Below are 22,393 nucleotides of genomic sequence, written 5' to 3' on the forward strand. Positions count from 1 at the left end.
TTGTTTTGCCCTTTTCAAATCTTTGCACCAACCTTTCCGCTAACCTTTCAACTCTAATTAACAAACTCATCCCAATGTCTTTGTGTTGAATCGGCTCTGCCACCATTTTCTTAATGCCCTGTTTCTCCTCCTGTGTTTGTCAGAGGCAGCCTCTAAGGTTCATTCTTTTCACATGATCTCTGCAATTCTTGCCACCAATCCTGGCAAACCGGTGGTGACTGGAAGTTGATTTTTGTGGAAGGGGGTACTGTCAGACCCCTTATATGTAATGACCAGCAGGATAGTTTCACCATGTTGTCCTTCTGTGGTATATGCTTCAGGGCCTGGAAATATACTCTCTGGGCTGATGAAGCAGTCATGGTTGGCACAGGTATCTATTGAAATGCCAGGTCTGCGGGTGTACATGCATGTGTGCTGCTGTCATCCAATGTAATAAATCAGGTGCTGACATTGGGATCCAAGCCCAAAATGGGGGTTCTGGAGACAGTACTTAAGATGGCTACCGCCACAAACACATTATTGTGTTACCTGCCAATACTCCAGCACCTGGTCATGTTCCTGTATGTGTCATGTTCCTCTAGCAGGGTGGCCACATTATGCTAATCTGGAGAAAGAACTGGTTTTGGGCATGGCATGTCTGTGTATAAGGTAGGTTATTATGGGCAGCAGCTGAACATGGGCATTAGACTGTAGGTGGTATGAAACAATTATGCTGGGTCTTTGATGGTCAGGGGGCAGTTATGCTGGGCACAGAGGGGCTCATTTGTGCAAAGCAAGAAAAACAAAACCAAATTTCCACATGGAAAAAAAATGTTGCACTGGGGAGGGGGTTAAAAGTGTGGACAAATTTAGAGTTGGGAGGGTGTGTGTCCAAACTCAACTTTAAATTGCAGTGTATTTATGTGCTACATGCATAGCCAGCCATTATTTTCCCTGCAACATGGTTTGTCCAAGAGCAAATTTGCTTCTATATTTTGCTTTGCTGCTAACTCTAAATGAGATAAAGAGTGTATAGTTTGACTGTTATGCTGGGCTCTGACTGTATAGAGTGGACATGGGACTAAGTAGGCATGGGGTAGTCATGCTTTGCACTGGCCATATATTATGAACATGACATAGGTATGTTGGTCACAGGCTGCATGGTGGGTATGAGGCATGTTATGATGGGAACAGTGTGCACTGTATATAGTTTGCAGTAGCCATCTACAAAAAGTATTTTGCCACTCTATATATGCTATCGCATATCATGTGTCGTGCTCAGTGCATTACTGTATGTATATCCATTATTTTCATACCACGATTGTGTCAGGATATTCTGGAATTGACTGGCTTTAGGAGGAGACTGGTTGCAGAAATACACAAGAGAAGACCCCAAAGGCTGGAGTCCAGGAAAATAGAAGCACCATCCACAACCTTAGTTCTAATGTGTCATATGAGTCTTAAAATTGCAACTAAATGTTAGGGTCCTGGCTGGGCACATATGTATTAGCTTGGACAGGGTTTATGTACCCCGTTAGTTGCAATACAGTATCCATGTTGGCTCACACAGTGGGTCTGTCTGACTTGCAGTCACAAAACTCGTTCAAGTCTCCTGATTGTTGCTTGTCGTCTATGTGATAAGGGTTTGTCCATAGTTTTTTTCTTGTTATAGGTTCAAATGATAAATACTATGTGCTAATTATTTACTATTTTCTGTGTAGAGTCCTAGCCTGAAACCTTGACCTCAGTCTAACTCTACCTGACCTGACCTTTATCTTTGACCATTGATCCTTGTGGCCTACCCTAACGTTAATACCTGTATTGACATTGATATTAAACCAGATAGTTTTTTTATACTTTAATATTTGTCCTTATACCTAGCTTTAGGTTATTTAGTATTAAACCTTAGTCTTAGTCTTAGTCTGTTGTATGTACTAGCAATTCTCCTTAGAGTTCCCCTGTTGGAACTCTAAGGGGTAGATTCACTGCGATAACAAGAATTTTTATAAATATTCTTATTCTAAATAAAAAAAAAAAAAAATACATTGTCAATGTACACCCGCAAAATATCTTTAAGCGGCCACATCACTAAACAACCTGGGCTGGTTCCCACTAAAACAGGGAAACTACTAGTGTCATAGTGAAACCAGCACTAGATTGGTTAGTGCAGGGCTGTTGCCTCTATTTGAAGGGACCTCCTAGAAATGAACAACTCTAGGCTGAAAAACATTTGGGCTCTTCCCAGCTCCCCCTATAATGTTTGGTTATATTACAAATAAAGGTGAAAAACATACAAATAAGACACAGTTCATTCCAGTTTCATAATTCTAACTGTGTTGATCTGGAGGCAATACAAATCCATAAAGATAAGAAAAAGAGCCCCACACATAATTTGAATCTCCTATATCTAATTATAAATCACAGTGCTGGCGGATACCCCTAACAAGGAAAAAGTAAGACCTGGGGGGTAAATATATCAAGCTGAGTGTATCCGGCGGGTTTTAAAAGTGGAGATGTTGCCTATAGGCAGCCACTCAGATTCTAGCTATCATTTATTTAGTGCATTCTACAAATTGATGGCTAGGATCTGATTGTTTATTATAGGCAAGATCTCCACTATTTATTTTTGCAGGATACTCTCAGTTTCATATATTTCCCCCTTTGTGTCATAATCCTTACCTGGTTAGCTCTTTACCAAATCATCTCTCACATACTCATTGCACTCATTGACATATGCCAATCTTTCACGATTGTTCGGATCCTTAAGCTTTTCTAGGTTGGCTTAACCTCTAAATTGTGGGAGGGCATGGCAGACACACTTTTTGTTTTAATTTAAAAAACAAAACACACACACATTGACGACAGTCGTCATTATCACGTTGATGTTGATGACTGTCATCTGTACTGTATGATACGCTTAAAGCTTATCATACGCTTTTATCATACCATATGGTATGATATGCAATAAGCATATTATACTCTTCTAGGCACAATGTATGTATTATGCAGCCTCACAGGTATCAAACAATACATGCGACTCTGGATGCTATGCACATTATTCTTTTGGGACACAATTAGCATCTAAGTTCTTGCTGTTTTGCATCCAACTTTACATCAAACCCTAGATATGCAAAAAAGTATTTCTTTCCAGACACCACAATACTAAGGGGGAATTCAATTCAGTGGGAGGTCCCTTTGGAGCCTCTCATGATGCATCACCATGGCACTGTTCAGATTGAAATCTCAAAGTTTTACAACTACATCCAGATTCAACGTTTCTTAAGAATGCTTCCAACAGGTGAGGCCCACATGGTCCACCCCCAGGAGAAGATTATTGGGGAAAAAACAGCTGCTAGCTCAATCTCAACCCTGATCAAAGAAACCGCTTACAAAATTTACTACAGGTGGTATTACACTCCTGATAAATTACTAATGATGTATAGTTCCACCACCTCTGCTTGCTGGAGGGAATGTGGCCAAAATTGGAACACCCTAAGACTGTAGGACATCCAGCACAACTGTCTTGGATGTACATAATAATTATCCCTTATATATCTCACAGTTCTGGCAGGCTTTCTGTGAACTTCTCCAAATTCCATTATGTATTTCCACTGCTTATCAGCAGCAATCTAATACAGAAAATGTAATGTGTTAATCAGTGCTTGGAACAATACTTACATCAATATCCAATAAAATCAGAGTTCACTTAAAGTAATGCAAGTCATCAGTCCTTTCTTTGCAAATTATTTTGGCTAAGTGGTTAGCACTCCTGCCTCACAGCGCTGGGGTCATGAGCAGAGACAGATTTAGACCTCATGGGGCCCTAGGCAAGATACTGGTTTGGGGCCCCTCCCTGAAAAAATCCATAGCACTATAGTTTTTAGCATAACATATACCTATATTCAGGGGCTGGCTGGCAGACTTTAGCCCAGGGGGGCAAGCACATAGCACTGGCTCATAAGTAGCGGCCCATTTTTAAAGGTTGGTCTCACCACCGGCCCTGGGAGGGCCCTCTGGGGACCGCTGGGCCCTAGGCAATTGCCTAGGTTGCCTAGTGGTAAATCCAGCCCTGGTCATGAGTTCAATTCCCGACCAAGGCCTTATCTGTGTTGAGTTTGTATGTTCTCCCCGTGTTTGCGTGGGTTTTCTCCGGGTGCTCCGGTTTCCTCCCACACTCCAAAAACATACTAGTAGGTTAATTGGCTGCTATCAAAATTGACCTTAGTCTCTCTGTCTGTCTGTGTGTGTATGTTAGGGAATTTAGACTGTAAGCTCCAATGGGGCAGGGACTGATGTGAATGAGTTCTCTGTACAGCGCTGCGGAATCAGTGGCGCTATATAAATAAATGGTGATGATGATGATGATCTTTGGCATATTCCTTCAACCACAAACATAGATGCAATTAACCACAGCCTTACAAAAATCATATAAATGTCAAGTGGACAGCACTGTATAATCCCTTCTTATATATTAGTATAACAACTTTGGTTGGCAACCAAAAATCAATATTTAGTACATACATCTGCTAAACTTGTCGATTGCTTTATAGGGCCTTACCCTATTCTGGAACATATATCTCATCTAACTAGGAAATTACAGTTTCCATGTTCTATTTTGTATTGTCTATTTTCATTTACAATATTTGAAAAAGTGGCTTTAAAGGCAAAACTTGTCCAACAAAAGCAGTCCACCTGCGTACCTGATTCTGATTGAACACATTTTGTTGTGTTTTGCCCCAATAAAAATTGGCTGTGCGCATCAGACCTCAGCTGACCAGACAAAATGCAGTCAATGGAGACACTTATTTTGAATATTCTTGGAGGCTTGGAAACGTTTCTGAGGTGGGGTTGTCAAGAGTAAGTATTGGTGAAATGGCAGAGACTACCAGAGGAAGGACCATTGTATTTCAACTTGTTGAAGGGAGGGGGGGGTTGGATACAATTTTAGTGGAGGCTGGAGTTCTCTTTGAAACCAGCTGCAAATGTATGGCAGCCTTACCTAATCTAACCATATGCAGTTGTTCTGCACTCAGTTTTAATATTAGCATTAACTGTTGTGTCTGTTGTCTACAAATCTTTTTTATCTGTTTTCTGTGCAGGTGCCAGTGAAGAAAGAAGTGAGCCAGATCCATTTCATTATGGTAAGATAAGAAAACTTCAATTAACATACAAACTCAGTTAGGTTGTTTTAAGGACATTTTGTTAAACCATATTTAGCAACGTAGCCCCGAGTGCAGAGATTTTATCAAAAGGAGCACAAGGCATTTTAGTCTCAGTTAAAGAAGCAAATTAACTACAAGGCTGCCTGAGCCAAGTGGGGTCTTTCCTTACATAATATCAGTAAGAAGACCACAGTGATCACTGCAATACCCTTGATTTATGTAAAAATCAATATACAGTTCACAAATATGGATTTGTTATGTCACAACAATTGTAGCTGTGTGACGCTGGTTCATCTTTTTTATCCCAGATATGTACTGGAACTCTCATCGCCATCTATTCTGAATCTATTCTCATTCATTTGTGCTTTTCACCTCTGTAACTGTCCTTTTTAAAAAGTATGTTACAGAAATTTGTTGAGTTGCTGCTCATTGAACCATTTTATGGCACAGGTCTGCTCTGCTTTCTTTTCTTTTTTTTTTAAAAAAAATAATTCCTTCTTTGTTTATTAATTATTTTTCATTATTATAAAAACCTTAACAACAGTAAACTAAAGCTAAACCCACAACAGTGTCATAAAATCAAACTTATGATATCTAAGCATAGTATAAATCAGATAACATTAGTAGTTAAGCATGTAATGTAAGAATAGAGAAAACATCTTAATACATTTTATATGAAGTGTCCTCAGTCACTAAGAGTGGTCTTCATCATTTCAAAATAAACATTCAGACCTATAATGTCCGAATAATAAAATAGTAGTTAGTAGTGGTTAGGTGTCTGTCCAGGGCACAGTATCTGAGAAACATCTACGCCCTGTAGCCCCCTCCGCAACATAATGAGAAATCCTCCACCGGTAAAAAAAAAATCTCATATATCTTAGTCAAATTACAACTAGCATAAATAAACCATTCGTGTCATATGGTATCATTTACAAGATCAATCCAGTCCTTTAGAATAAGGCCCTCCGAAGCCACCCATTGCCTGGCAATGATCACTTTCGCCAACATAAAAAGGGAAGTGACAAGTAACCTAATAAATCCATGTTGTTATCCAGACCTAGGCCAAATAAACATAATCTTGGATTAATGGAGGATATTCCCACATCTAATTGTATTACACATTTTCCCACCTCCTGCCAGAAGGATCTCTCCAACGCCTGCTCTACTAGTCTAATAGTACAAATAGCTGTTTTTCTCTCTAGCTGACCAATTAATACAGATGTAGTTAGTTTGTAACTAACTATAACTTAGCATTCAGTTTAATGGGAAATGTGTTTGGGGTGTGACGTTTTGGGCTTTCCTACACTAAGGGGAAAATTTACTAAGAACCGTGTTAAGTGGCGGTTTTAAACCATCACACATCGCCGGCGATTTAGTGCTCCAAACCGCCTCATTTATTATAGGGCAGTTTGAGGCTGCCAGCGGTTTGGTTAAAACCGTCATCAAAAAGACAGATTTTTTCATACCTGTTTCTGATTGGCTTGACAGCGCAAACATGCTGTATGAGCTATGTGCCATTTGGAACATAAGGGGAAGCACCATTCACATATAACTTATGGGGCAATCATTTTTTATTGATTTAGGGGCAAAATTAATTTATAATTAACTTATGGGGGCAAATTTTAATTTTCATTATATTATGGGGACAAAATTATTGTACTATTATATTATGGGGACACTATGTAATGCCACATTGTGCACCCTAAATAATTATATCCACCATTAACAATCAAATAGTATTGCACAGATAATATAATTCAATATTTTTATTTCCCCATAATATAATACAATAATATTATCACCATAATATAATGAAAAATAAAATTTGCCCCATAAGTTGATTATAAATTAATTGTGTCACTTAATCAATAAATAACAATTGCCCCTTAAATGTATATGTCAATGGTGCTTCCTCTTATGTTCTGAATGACAAGATAGCTAAAACATCATGGAGTTTGAGCAATCTCGCCTATCACAACCACCTCTTTTGTTTTGACTGTTTGGGTGATGGTTTTGCGGCAATTTTTCAAACCCCAGCTCAGTAAATCTGGCTGTTTGTATGTTCATCATTGATAAAATCAGGATGGCGATTTGTAAAGTGGTGGTTTTTAAAAATGTCAATTCTGGTCTTGTTAATGGCAGTTTGGCCTTTAGTAATAAAAAGACATCTGAAGACATACAGAAACAAGCTACATCTACTGCAGCCTAACTCTCTACTACTTCTCTAACTGTATTGGACTTGCAACTAGGTATTTCTTTAAATTTGTTGCCTTTTACTTTTAAATCCCAATGTTTAACAAATTGATTTTCTTACTCTCCTTTCATGGCATTATCTTTAGGTCTATATCATCTTTTACCCTTCCTGGAGCACACACCTCTGTCCACATCACCCCTTCATTACTCCACTTACCTCTAGTTAACACTCATGAACTTTTTTCCTATTTAAATTCACTAACTGGAACAGCCTTATCCTGCCACCAGAAAATAAAAGGTCACACATTTTACAATCATCTTTCCTATCTGTCTCGCTTTCTGCTTTTTTTAGCTGGTCATGTATCACCTAATTCAGGTCCCCCACCTCCCCCCCATATATATTTATCAGAACGTTACCGAAATCCAGCAAATCCCAAACACATCACCTGTCTCCCGTCTCTTTTTTAAGTCATTTAATTGTGTACATTGAAATGCACGTTATGTTCCTAGCAAACTTACCTCTATACATGACTTCTCCCTCTCCAATAACCTCAACTTTCTGGCAATTACGGAAACATGGCTCACGCAATCAGACACTGCTTCACCTGCAGCCCTTTCACATGGTGGCCTCCATGTCACCCACACGCCAAGACCTGGAGGCAGACAAGTAGGTGGGGTTGGACTACTTCTCTCCCCACAGTACACAATCACAGTTCTACCAAATGTCCCATCACTCACATTCACATCTTTTCAAGTACATTTACCGTATTTCCCCATGTATAAGGCGCTCCCATGTATAAGACGCACCTTAATTTTGGCCCCGAAATTTGAAGAATTTTTTTTTACGCTAGCTGTCACAAAAGCCAGGGAGAGTGTAACAATCAGAGCAGCCGGGAAGCACACTCTCCCTGCAATCGCCCCCGCCCCGCTGCCACTGTACCTCTGTCCCCCTCCTCCTGGATCCCTGCTGCCACTGTGCCTCTGTCCCCCTCCTCCTGGATCCCCACTGCCACTGTACCTCTGTCCCCCTTTTCCTGCATCCCCCCGTTGCCACTGTAACGCTGCCCCACTTCCCCTCGTTCCCCCCCGCTGCCACTGTAACGCTGCCCCGCTCCCCCTCGAACCCCCCCGCTGCCACTACAACGCTGCCCCTGCTCCCCCTCGAACCCCCCCGCTGCCACTGTAACGCTGCCCCGCTCCCCCTCGATCCCCCCGCTGCCACTACAACGCTGCCCCGCTCCCCCTCGATCCCCCCCGCTGCCACTATAATGCTGCCCCGCTCCCCCTTGATCCCCCCCGCTGCCACTGTAACGCTGCCCCCCCCCTGCATCCCCGCTACCCCTGTATAAGACGCACCCAGGTTTTAGACCCAACATTTTTGGGGAAAAAGTGCGTCTTATACATGGGGAAATACTGTAATTTGAATTTTTAATCCATTGTCTATGTGTGTTGCTGTGATCTTTCGCTCCCCCTGAACTGCACCAACAATTTCTTGAGAATTTCTTTGCATGACTACCTCACTTCTTATCTTTCAACATCCCCACCATCATCCTAGTTGATTTCAACATCCCTATTGCTAATCCGCATTCCGATTCTGCTTCCAAATTACTCTCTCTAACCTCCTCCCTTGGCCTCTCCCAGTGGGTTGAATCTTCTATTCATTAGGATGGTCCCTGCCTTGATATGGGCAGCACAGTGGCGAAGTGGTAGCACTTCTGCCTCACAGCGCTAGGGTCATGAGTTCAATTCCCGACCACGGCCTTATCTGTGCGGAGTTTGTATGTTCTCCCTGTGATTGCGTGGGTTTCCTCCGGGTGCTCCGGTTTCCTCCCACACTCCAAAAACATACTAGTAGGTTAATTGGTTGCTATCAAAATTGACCCTAGTCTCTACCTGTCTGTCTGTCTCCCTCTCTATGTGTGTGAGTGTGTGTCTATATTAGGGAATTTAGACTGTAAGCTCCAATGGGGCAGGGACAGATGTGAATGAGTTCTCTGTACAGCGCTGCGGAGTCAGTGGCGCTATATAAATAAATGATGATGATGATGATGATGATGATATTGGTTTCTCTAGGCTATGCTCAGTTTCTGATTTCCTTAACACTCCTTTCGCCATCTCGGATCATTACCTTGTCAACTACACACGCACCCCCAGTAATTTATGTCAGCTGTCAAGCTCTACTAAGCCTCTTCAAACACACAGAACTCTTTTCTGCTCTATTAATTTTCGACAGTTTTCCATCTCTTTCCAACACCGTCTCTCCCCAATTTCTATATTCTCCTCCCCTGATATAGCAGTACATCATTTTAACCAAATCATACCATTTAACAGCCTTTGAGCAAGTGGCTCCAGCGAATATTTATACTCCATGTCACCTTTGATGTCAGCTGTGGCACACTAAATTAATGCAAAAACTTTGCCGTGAAGCAGAATGTCACCAACGTAAATCTCGTACTGCTAATGATTTCCTCACATATACTTTTATCTACCACTCCTATCAAAATTCTCTGGACACTGTTAAACAAATATACTTCCAATCGCTTATCTCTGCTCAGGCGTCTAACTCCAAACACCTTTTAAACACATTTAAAACTCTTCTCAATCCTCCCACCGAAAACCCTCTGACTACTTTCTGCGCCTAGGATCTTGCTTCCTACATCAAGGACAAGATTAATAAGATCTGACATGAAATGATATCATCTCCCTCGACTAGCAATCAGCTCAATTCTTTCCGAGCATCCTCTGGCACCCTCTCTTTATTTTATCTCACAAATGAAGATGAAGTACATACTCTCTTCTTATTTTGCTACTCTACCTCATGTCCTCTTGATCTTATTCCCTCACAAATTGGTAGATCCCTGTCTCCTGTGCTCTTTCCACCTCTAACTAAAATCTGTAATCTCTCTCTATTGGTAACTTCCCATCATTATTCAAGCACGCAGTGATTACTCCAATTTTGAAAAAAAACTAAATTCTGCCCCAAACTCTCTTTCAAATTACCGCCCCATCTCTCAGTTCCCCTGCCCCTCCAAGCTTCTAGAGAGAATTGCCTACACTCGCTTCCTTTCCGCAAACAACCTATTGGATCCTCTTCAGTCAGGCTTTTGTTCTCAACATTCCACAGAGACTGCATTGACAAAGGCTATCAATGAGTTGATCACAGCTAAAACTAAAGGCCATTACTCTCTTCTAATTCTCCTGATCTCTCTCTTGCATGTTAGACTGTTGACCAATCCCTAGGTCTTCAAGACACTGTCCTTTACCTGATTCTCATCCTACCTTTCTAATCGCTCTTTCAGTATTAATTTCTCTGGATCCACCTCAGCTCTGCTTCCTTTATCAGCTGGAGTACCACAAGGCTCAATACTACGTTCTCTTCTGTTCTCTATCTACACCACTTCTCTTGGAAAACTAATAAGCTTCTTTGGACTTCAGTATTATCTCTATACAGATGATACCGAAATGTATCTATCCTCTCCTGATCTCTCATCATCTGCGTTGTCCTGTGTTACTGACTGTCTTTCTGCCATTTCATCATGGATGTCCTCGCGCCAACTCAAACTCAAAATTTCAAAAACAGTTAATAATATTCCCACCCACCAACAGAAGTTTCTATTTTTGTTGACAACATAACCTAAAATCCCACCCTGCAAGCTTGCTGCCTAGTTGTGATTCTTGACTCAGAACTATCCTTTTTTTCGCCATATCGACTCTATATTTAAATCATGTTGCATACATTTAAAAAACATTACCAGACTATGCACATATCTCACGCAATATTGACTATTGCAATTCCCTCCTTACTGGTCTTCCCTGAATCAGACTCTCACCCTTACAATCTATTTTACACGCAACGGCTAGATTGATGTGTTATGCAAATCATTCTTCCTCTGGTGCTCCACTCTGTCAGTCTCTACATTGGTTGCCTGTTTTTTACGGAATCCAATATAAAATACTTCTACTAAACTACAAGGCCATCAACAAAACTGTACCAACATACATCTCCTCACTTGTCTCAAAATATCTCCCAACTCAACAACTCAGTTCTGCACAAGATCTGTGTCTCTCTTCCACTCTCATTACATCCTCCTATATCCTGTTTACAGGACTTTTTTGAGCTGCACCCACTATATGGAGTTTTCTCCCTTGAACAATAAGACTTTCTTCCGGTCTGCAAACCTTCAAGGGTGTTCTGAAAACCCCCCTCTTCGGATACGCCTATAATATTCCTCAACCACACTCTTAACCTCACTAGGTTACCTTCTACACAATTCACATAAGACAGCAAGCCTCTGACCCCATGACTAATATTGCTGTGTGACTGGATCATATAGCATGCAAACCACTTTTTACCTTTGTACTCTGGCTGGACTGAAATGCAATATGTAGACTTAACCTCATGTATTTCACTCCCATTGTCCCATAGATTGTATGCTTGTGAGCAGGGCCCTCTTACCTCTCTGTCTGTCTGTCTGTATTACCCAAGATTATATTATTACTGCGTTTTGTAAAGCGCTATGGATTTGCAGGCGCTATATAAATAAATGTTGATGAGGATGATTACCCCAAATGTCTTTCTGGATGTACAAGTATCTAGAAAGTCATACAGAAAGCAAAACAATGTTCCTATTGTATTATAGACTTGTAATGATGAATCCAACAATAACCTTTTACTCCCCCTCAGCAGAAAGGAAATATTTTGCCATAAATTTAAGAGTAATAATAAATCTCAGCAGTGTTACAGCCCTGTAAAATCATAGTTGCCAACATTGGCAGCTTGTGTCCCGGGAGGTCCGGGCGGCAGGTGGGTGTGTGCGGGCAGGGCTCGAAGAATCGTGCCCTTAGCCCCGCCCCCAAAGCGGTCACCACCTTTTTTGGCCAATAAAACTAGAGGGCGGGGCCACAACGACGCACCCATGACATCAATAAGCCACGCCCCCTCCATTTACTTTCCAAAGCTGGCTGGGAATCGGGAAAATTGCCCTCTCTCCCAGGAGTCCGGGAGACTGAACCAGGTTTCGGGAGTCTCCCGGATATTCCGGGAGAGTTGGCAAGTATGTGTAAAATAAAAGACAATTTTTTTGCCAGAATTGTTAAAGTTTGTTTGAACTCTTTTATTTTCAGAATCTATAAATGAATCTGTGGTGTTCAGGGGTGATGGAGGATTTTGTCACAGGGAGCAAGGGAGGGAGCGGTACAACAATTAATCTCATTTGCACACTAGTTCCACCCTGAGTCCTCCGTCCAGGCCACCGTGCAGAGTGGCCAAGAGCAGGCAAATATGGATAAAGAGTAGAAATGCACTGTTCTTTCCTCCATACTTGTCTTCATACATAGACCCTGAAGTCTATAGACTAGTATCGCTTGACAAAGTCCAAACATTCCAAAACAATAACAGATAAAGGGGAGGATTTATCAATCCTTCTAGAAAGAAAAATTGGGGGGTTGCCCATAGCAACCAATCATATTCTATCATTTATTTAGTATATTATTGGTCAAATATGTCCTCAGGAGGGAATGATCCCTAAAATTGGAACTTTCATGCTGAAATCGGGAAGGTTGAGAGACAGAGCAAATCCGGAATTTTGCCTCCAGCTGCTTGGACTGCGAGGAAAAATAATCAGAGATTTTTCGAAAATTCCTATGGCCGCGTTCTTCTGAGAACAACGTGACTAATTAAATCTGCCCCTTACATTCATCTGTGATAGATAATTACTTGTGACATGACCTGGAATTGTTGTGTAAGGAATTCACCCATTTCTGTAATTGTAACTTTGGTTCACTAAGGTTATATAGCCACTGATGTTTGAAGTGCACTTTAGTTGGGCTTTAGAAATGATTATATGCTTTCCAATGCATTTGAAGGTGGCTAAAGCACAGAAATGGATCAAGTGACATTCAGAAATACACAGACAGAAAGTAAAAATGCCAATGGGATGGTAACACTAAGAGCCATGGTTTCTAGTGTCAGATCAGTTACTATATGTTTTACATACCTTAAACATTGATGTAAATCTGCAATACAAACCCCAGAGGGTATGTGTTCAGGGGCAAACGCAGGAACTTTAAAGGAGGGTTTCCAAATTTTTCCACAAATAATGAGGCAGCTTTGACTGTGCACGTATGTGTATTTTATATATATATATATATATATAAATATATATATATATATACACACGCACACACACATGTGTACACACACACTGTCTTCCCATCACACCTCTGTCCCCCATCACACCTCTGCCCCCCCATCACACCTCTGTCCCTCTCATTACACCTCTGTCCCTCACCTTTACTAACCTTCCTATGATCTGGTCTCCTCCTTCGTCTGCAGCTTCTCCTGCCACAGAGGAGGAGGGAGCCAGGCTGTTGGCTGGGGGGGGCAATCACCACCTATCAGCCCTGGTAGAGAAGCAGCTGGTCTGCTTATCTAAGAGTCAGTTCTGTGCCCAGCGCAGCACTGGCTGTTAGGTGTGAGAGTTAAGCTTTGGGTTGTTGGGGACGTGGGGTTTCCAGGCAACTGGACTGCCCCCCACCCCCCCCACCCGCATATGCGCCTGTGGAAAGGGGTTGTCCACCAACAGATTACTTCAATTTATTGGTTTATACACCTCATCCTGCAAGTTTTTCTAAGTGTACTGTATGTTTCTACTTCTTACGCCTGTGTTTTTATCCATGTATTTATACAATCAGGCCCAGTTATTTATTTTGTTTCAGTACAGTTTGTTACCATACTACCCTCCTGTGCTGTGTTCATTTGATACAGTTGCATCCAGAGGGTAGATTTATGTGGTATCCCTGTGTAATGAAAATAAACTCTGCATAAAGTTAAATAACACAGAAGGAAACAAGAATGGACTAACAAAACACTACAACTCCCCTTTATGTCTATCCTTCAGTCTATCCATGAGTCCACACATATGTGTTATGATTTATGTACAACAGTTCTAAAGCCTCAATAAAGTACATTCCCAACAGAATCACTGTGACAAATAACTTAACTTCCTCTCAATTTCACAGCACTAAGTTCATCTATAACTGCTGTAGGCGAATACCTGAATACCTGCTACATTTACATGGTTGATGTAATGTTTAATTATCTCTGTACAGATTATGAAAGCCTGCGGATTGGAGGACTGGTCTTCGCAGTGGTTCTCTTCACACTGGGGATCTTGTTGATTCTGAGTAAGTAAATTAAAAAGTGTAACCTATTGGAATGTGTCCATGTGTCATAATATGGCAGTCTGCAGCGCCACCTAGTGGTATTTTACATGACTAAAAAACAGCAGATAGCAATGTCTATATAAGAACGATAGGGGCTTGTTTATTCATATACACTCATATACACTGATAAAATGGATAACAGCACATGACAACTAATCTGTACTTTAGAAGTGTTTTTGTCATGTATCTCCAATGCTTTCCATGTGACTGGTAAAAACCAATACAACATATTGAGCTGGTAGCATGCATTACCACATGAGAAATAGGACATGCTACATTCTAGCCTTTTAAAAATGTAAAACATACTGATGCGAATGACCTCATTGCCAAAACTCTTATTTGTCTTATTTTTAATGCAGGTAGTTGTGATTGAGCATTCAGTGTTGGTTCTTACCACAAGACACCGGTTTTGTAGCAATAGTTTGGTATTATGAAAATTTAGGTTCATATTTCTGAATTTCAATGCATTTATTTTTTGAGGTGAGATGTGGATAGGGATAGGGTACGGCTTTTCTCCATACTTTTACAAAGCATTTCATTCTTTTATATTTTAATAACTGATTAAGAGTTAAACTCTGCGTAGTATGCTTGCACTGTATAAAGGTTATTATTATTATTATTAATAATAATAATAATAATAATAATAATAATAATAATAATAAAAATACTAATAGCCAATAATATTCAGTACGTCTTATCATAAATTCAGTCACAAATGTATTAATCTCTTTAAGTTATGACAGTGTATTAAGGTAAATAGTTTAAAACGGCAATGTGTTTAGAGGCAAAACTTGTCTTTAAACCCATTGCCGTTTTAAATTATACCGGCAAAGTCGCAGAACATTGGCGATTTTCTAGAATCTCTAATTAATACATTTACCCCCAGGTCTCCTCCTACTTCTGGAGACTTATTAACAATCTGGGAGAGAGGGCAATTATGCATTTAAGTCTAAATTTTGCAATTAGTATTTATCTGTTTAGTTTAAGTTACATAGTGAAAGCAAGTGTATGATTGATTGCCGTAGTTTAGTGAAAATTGACTGCATTTGTAGATTGTATGCATACTTACCAGCTTTTTACTCTTTTCCTCTGAGAGATCCCGAAATGGTGGTGAAGTGTGAGGATGTGATGCAATTACATGAAAGTGTCATTTTGCGAGCCAAAATGACACGATTCACCATGAATCACACGATGGAGGCTCCCATCCTGCCTACTTTACTAGGAAGTGGGCAGGATGCAGGCAAATGTCCTGCTCTCCCGGGACTCTGGGAGACCTACCCAAAATTCAGGAGTCTCGCAGACATTCTGGGAGAGTGGGCAAATAGGATTTTATGTTCGGAACAAACTGTAAGTGTGTAAGAACCCTGCTTATTTTTTATACATTTTTTTAAAAACAACTAATGGAATTAAAGGCAGTTATCTGGTCTAGGATCAGAATATTTTCTTTCTATAAGATTTCCTACTGGTTACCTCTGTTATACATGTCACTTTCTCTGAAGGATTCAGACCTCAACATGCAGTGCTGATCTGATGTATATTTCTTTGCAGGCAGGAGGTGCAGATGCAATAATCTTAACCAGAAACAAAGGTAAGAATGAGATATAACACCTAGACTATAAAACTTTCACTGGCTACGCAGGGTCTATTTTATGCAAAGCTTGCGGTGTAACATTTTCCAGATAAGAGTTTTCCCAAATATAGAACACCATGCATAAAATGTACTAAAACCATAGTTGCCAACATTGGCAACTTGTGTCCCCGGTGGTCCGGGAGGCAGGTGAGTGAGTGGGGACGGGGCTCGAAGAATTGTGTCCTTAGTCCTGCCCCCAAAGCAGTCATCACCCTTTCCATCCAATAAAATAGGGGGCGGGCCACAATGACGCATACACGACACCACTAAGCCCCGCCCCCTCGATTAATTTGCAGATCCTTTCCGGGAATCGGGAGAATTGCCTGCTCTCCCGGGGTCCAAGAGACTGACCCTGATTTCGGGAGTCTCCTGGACATCCCGGAGAATTGGCAAGTATGACTAAAACACATTTAAAAATTCCCCCTGACTTTTCTCAGAATGTCAAATTGTTAAGCAGTGGACCCACTGGGGGAATTCAATTTGACCTGAATTAGCGCAGCATTAAACCTGTTATCGTTATTGCTAAAAGAGTTAACACTTCTCACACTGGTATTTAATGGGTTAATACATCCAAGCAATCAACCTCTCTAAACAAGTAGTAAATTTGCAATAAGGACAGCACTTATTACATTTTTAGATTTAAAATACAAAAAAGTACTATGCTTACAGTTTATAAAAACAATTAATAAAATATGACATTAGACACTGCAAAACAGATTAAAATTTAAAGAACATAGTTTCATAGTATAAACTTACATACAAGTTGTATAATATGCTTCAGGAGAAATTGGCTTGGATGATTGGCAGCTTATCAATCTTGATTGATTTCCCAAAAGTCTGACAATATCTTGTAAGTGGTCTCCTCTTTTAAAGACAGTTTTTCCACCATTCCACTCCTAGAGCAGTTGGTCTATAGGGGAGGCCTGTGACACAGTTTTGTGCCTGGGGAGGTCTGTGTCACAACCACAAGTTACATCTTCTGAAAAACAATAAAATAATGCAACTACGTTCTCTTTGCTATAAACAATATATATATAAATCTGTGGATATTAATTTAAGTAAATGTATTAAACAACTAATAAAACATCCAACAAAACACATACAATAATTACTATATAAGCTCATATAGTCTATGTACTATTTATCCATATTATCCAATATCACAAGAGCATGTGGAAATACAGATCAGAGCAAACAAAACTACATGTATTGAGGTCAAGGTTTTTTTGGTTGGAGATTATTATTTAACAAATTTCATCTTCCCTGTTTAATTCCCAATGCTAAAATATAAACTATCTTTACTGGGGAGTGTCACACAGACCCAATTTTATCATTAATAAATCCAATACACATTTACCAATCTCCAGACACCAAACAGAGATAGATCAAGTGTATTAGTTGAGCTGATACTCATTTCCTCTCATTCCCTGCGTGACAGTCAGCTTTATTTGATGTATGGGCTGCCCTTCATCATACAGTTTATGAATATGTGTTTGACTAACTAAATTGGTTGTAAATATATTTTAGACATTGAATTACATTTGCCTATATATAATAAAACAAGACATCATGTGGTCACAAAGCCCATGTCTCTTTGTTTAAGACCCCCTGCTAGGTCGATTCCGTAGCGTCTCTTCAGGTGCCAAAAACCATTACTGTACCAGAACACAGCTCACCACATGAGGTCTCAGAAGCTGTTCATTTCCCCTAGAGGTGACAATGTTACCTTGTAGTCCTTGGTTCTTCAGAGCCACTGAATAGGCACAGGCCAGTATTTCAGGCCTCACGTTTTACACACTAAGTTAAATCATTAACCCTGTGAGAGCAGGTTTTGCTTTAAAGTCATTGGCATTAACCCTCTAGCTTACTAAATGGATTTATTTGATATACAGTATTTACAAAGCAGTCGCTTATGAATATGCTTTATTCACCACAGTGTTGTTATGGGTTAATCCTTATGACTGTTAATCCACTACCATTGTTATTTTAATAACAATGGTGGTGCTCATGTGGTATGAGGTTTGATTTTGACGTTACCCAGTCTGGAGAATTTCCTGTATGTGTTTCCTGAGAGCAGAAAATATGCAAAAAATATGCAGAAAATATGCATGTACCTTGAATTGCGCTGAGTGGACCACCCAGATGCATTGTTAAAAAAACCAAGGCTCATCATGGCACTTTGTACATGAAGACCACTGTATTGATCTAATGTTAGAATCAGAGTATTCAGGACAATTTGTAAGTGAAGGCCAGAGGGGACTAAGAGTATTAATGAATATTATAGGTAACTTTCAGCATCCGGGATGCCGTGCGACTAGTATAAGGGTCTTTTCCAAATTTAAATAAATGTGACTGTGCAGAGCATATTTTTTACACAAATGCACTGTTTGTATACACATATGTATACTATTCCTCTATGTAAAGTGCATTTTCCTACATATAGTGGCTATTTAAAAGAGTTCTTCTCCTTTGGCATTTTTCACATTTTTTCTTACATCATGGAATCAAAATGGATTTTTCCACTGTCTTTTCTGTACTCGCTTGATTCAGACACACAAAGATGTTGTCAATGACCCTCCCCTGTGACACTTCCACATGGGAGATTCACAGGGAGATGGCAGCAACAACACCGCTGTGTGCTTGAATCATTCCAGCATACAATGTCCTAGGCTTTGGGGACCTCAGCACATCCCAGGTAAGTAAAGCTCTGTATTCTATATAAACTTAGTGAGCACTAACCAATACTCACATTTAAGTTTTGTGTAGAATTCTGCTTTAATTTTGATTACAGTAGAAAGGTTGGGAGCACTTGGTCTACAGCACATACGCAAGCAGAAATTGCTCAAATGTGGACTCTAAGAGCTCCGTCAAAACATGAACATGCGTCACTGCACGTTCCTTGTGCAATGACGGCTGATATGATCATTGTTACAATAGAACCAGCTATCAGGAAAGGCAATGATTTGCAAAAAAAATCTTATCTACCACATATAAACGAATGAAATGCATGGTTGGTTTATACAGTCCTACAATGAACATATTCAAAAAAATATCTAGAGTACAAATAATATCATTATGTTAATTCCACAGTTGCTGAATGTACTGTACTACACATAGACACTACAGTGCCACCATGTTCATAATTGCTAGAACATCTATAAAAAGTTAAAGTGGTTGCCCAATTTTGGACAATACACCTTTGTAGTTACTGTTCTTTGCTATGAAGTCCACGTGAGAAATTTTGACTACACTTTAACCTTTTCATTATAACAAGAAAATGATTGCTACATGAGAGGCCAAGTAGCAATAACTTCCTTGTTTTCAAGAACGTTCTCTTTCAATGTTTTTTTTTTTAGATTTATGACAAATTTATACTTCTTATTAATGGGAAAATAAACGTGGATTTAATGATGTAACAGCAACAGTAGAAAATAATTCACAGTCCCTGTTGTTGGCATCGGCTAATAATTACACAGCAGGAATAGTTTTTGAGAGCTAGTTCAGACCACTATCACATTGAATAATGTTGAGCAAACAACCTTTTCCTACAAAGAACAGCACAAAATAAATGTTAAAATGTCTATTTATATTTTTGTGATGTTAGCATTGCCACACTGAACCCGTCGACAGCCAGATTGTTGACCAAAATGTTGACAAGTTCGGTGTGTTCCTCTGCTATAGTGCCACCAGCCCTGACTGGCAAAGCCTAGTGCTGGTATTAGTAAAATCAAGGAGACCCTGCACTTTTTGAGCCCCTGATTTTTATAGTACCAACATAGGCTGGCAGTACTAGAGTTAAGCTGTTTTCGGGAAGGCACGCTGTGTTTTTTTTTCTATGTATTGACATTTTATTTATTTGTTTATTACTGTATTATTTACTGTATTGTGCCGCCAGGTCTGGTAGCTGTATTGATGTGCCGCCAGGTCTGGCAGCTGTATTGATGTGCCGCCAGCTCTGGCAGCTGTATTGATGTGCCGCCAGGTCTGGTAGCTGTATTGATGTGCCGCCAGGTCTGGCAGCTGTATTGATGTGCCGCCAGGTCTGGCAGCTGTATTGATGTGCCGCCAGCTCTGGCAGCTGTATTGATGTGCCGCCAGCTCTGGCAGCTGTATTGATGTGCCGCCAGGTCTGGCAGCTGTATTGATGTGCCGCCAGCTCTGGCAGCTGTATTGATGTGCCGCCAGCTCTGGCAGCTGTATTGATGTGCCGCCAGGTCTGGCAGCTGTATTGATGTGCCGCCAGCTCTGGCAGCTGTATTGATGTGCCGCCAGGTCTGGCAGCTGTATTGATGTACCGACAGGTCTGGCAGCTGTATTGATGTGCCGCCAGGTCTGGTAGCTGTATTGATGTGCCGCCAGGTCTGGCAGCTGTATTGATGTGCCGCCAGGTCTGGTAGCTGTATTGATGTGCCGCCAGGTCTGGCAGCTGTATTGATGTGCCGCCAGGTCTGGCAGCTGTATTGATGTGCCGCCAGGTCTGGCAGCTGTATTGATGTGCCGCCAGGTCTGGTAGCTGTATTGATGTGCCGCCAGGTCTGGTAGCTGTATTGATGTGCCGCCAGGTCTGGCAGCTGTATTGATGTGCCGCCAGGTCTGGTAGCTGTATTGATGTGCCGCCAGGTCTGGCAGCTGTATTGATGTGCCGCCAGGTCTGGTAGCTGTATTGATGTGCCGCCAGGTCTGGCAGCTGTATTGATGTGCCGCCAGGTCTGGTAGCTGTATTGATGTGCCGCCAGGTCTGGCAGCTGTATTGATGTACCGACAGGTCTGGCAGCTGTATTGATGTGCCGCCAGGTCTGGTAGCTGTATTGATGTGCCGCCAGGTCTGGCAGCTGTATTGATGTGCCGCCAGGTCTGGCAGCTGTATTGATGTGCCGCCAGGTCTGGCAGCTGTATTGATGTGCCGCCAGGTCTGGCAGCTGTATTGATGTGCCGCCAGGTCTGGCAGCTGTATTGATGTGCCGCCAGGTCTGGTAGCTGTATTGATGTGCCGCCAGGTCTGGTAGCTGTATTGATGTGCCGCCAGGTCTGGCAGCTGTATTGATGTGCCGCCAGGTCTGGCAGCTGTATTGATGTACCGACAGGTCTGGCAGCTGTATTGATGTGCCGCCAGGTCTGGTAGCTGTATTGATGTGCCGCCAGGTCTGGCAGCTGTATTGATGTGCCGCCAGGTCTGGCAGCTGTATTGATGTGCCGCCAGGTCTGGCAGCTGTATTGATGTGCCGCCAGGTCTGGCAGCTGTATTGATGTGCCGCCAGGTCTGGCAGCTGTATTGATGTGCCGCCAGGTCTGGTAGCTGTATTGATGTGCCGCCAGGTCTGGTAGCTGTATTGATGTGCCGCCAGGTCTGGCAGCTGTATTGATGTGCCGCCAGGTCTGGCAGCTGTATTGATGTGCCGCCAGGTCTGGTAGCTGTATTGATGTGCCGCCAGGTCTGGCAGCTGTATTGATGTACCGACAGGCCTGCCGGCTGCAGCACTAGAGTTTATGTGTTTTTGGCATCAACAGTCTGGATGTTGACAGGTTCAGTGTCGACAGATTGACTACGTCCTGGTGGCAGATAATATAATTTCTATATCCAGTAGGGCTATATTTAGTTTTGAATAATCAATTATAAAAAACACACAGAAAACAAAACAAACAAATCCAGCGCTAGTCGGAATATTATAACATATATATAGTCAGTGGCACATTATGTATCGTTATATACAATGTACATCTGCAGCCAGCCAGAAATAACGAGTATTGTTCTCGTCACACTAGAAGCCAAAATACAGATAGGAATGGCAGCGCTGATGTATAAAAATCAATGCAATTTATTAAAACATATACTTTTCCCAATAAGAGACTGTTCGTTCATTGCCGCATAGTGGTTTCAACATATGTCTGTATCCACGGAACAATATACTTACTTTTAGTAGGTTTGTGTAACTATAGGTGATATAGTATCTAGCTTGTTCCACAGATATTCTCATATAAATATATGAGAATATCTGTCATCAATATTTTTATATGTTTTAATAAATTGCATTGATTTTTATACATCAGCGCTGCCATTCCTATCTCTATATATAGTTTACATAATTCTATAGTTAGGTTGAAAAAAGACATAGGTCCATCTAGTTCAACCTTTCATAAATTCTAATTACATTGTTCCAGTGACAGGCAAAAGAAACGTTCTAGTGTGATAATTGCTAATGTGGTC

General features: G+C 41.0%; 1 protein-coding gene across 2 annotated transcripts in view; it reads left to right on the forward strand.

Moving 5' to 3' along the window:
* Positions 1–22,393, forward strand: part of LOC142106758 (FXYD domain-containing ion transport regulator 6-like) — a 99,906-nt gene that overhangs the window by 69,251 nt on the left and 8,262 nt on the right. For both annotated transcript variants that reach the window (XM_075189760.1, XM_075189761.1), the window contains 3 exons: positions 5,079–5,120; positions 14,445–14,519; positions 16,107–16,146. In XM_075189760.1, coding sequence (XP_075045861.1) covers positions 5,079–5,120; positions 14,445–14,519; positions 16,107–16,146 — 157 coding nt within the window. The remainder of the gene's footprint in view (positions 1–5,078; positions 5,121–14,444; positions 14,520–16,106; positions 16,147–22,393) is intronic.

This window comes from Mixophyes fleayi, chromosome 11 (assembly GCF_038048845.1).
Source record: "Mixophyes fleayi isolate aMixFle1 chromosome 11, aMixFle1.hap1, whole genome shotgun sequence".
NCBI lineage: Eukaryota > Metazoa > Chordata > Amphibia > Anura > Limnodynastidae > Mixophyes > Mixophyes fleayi.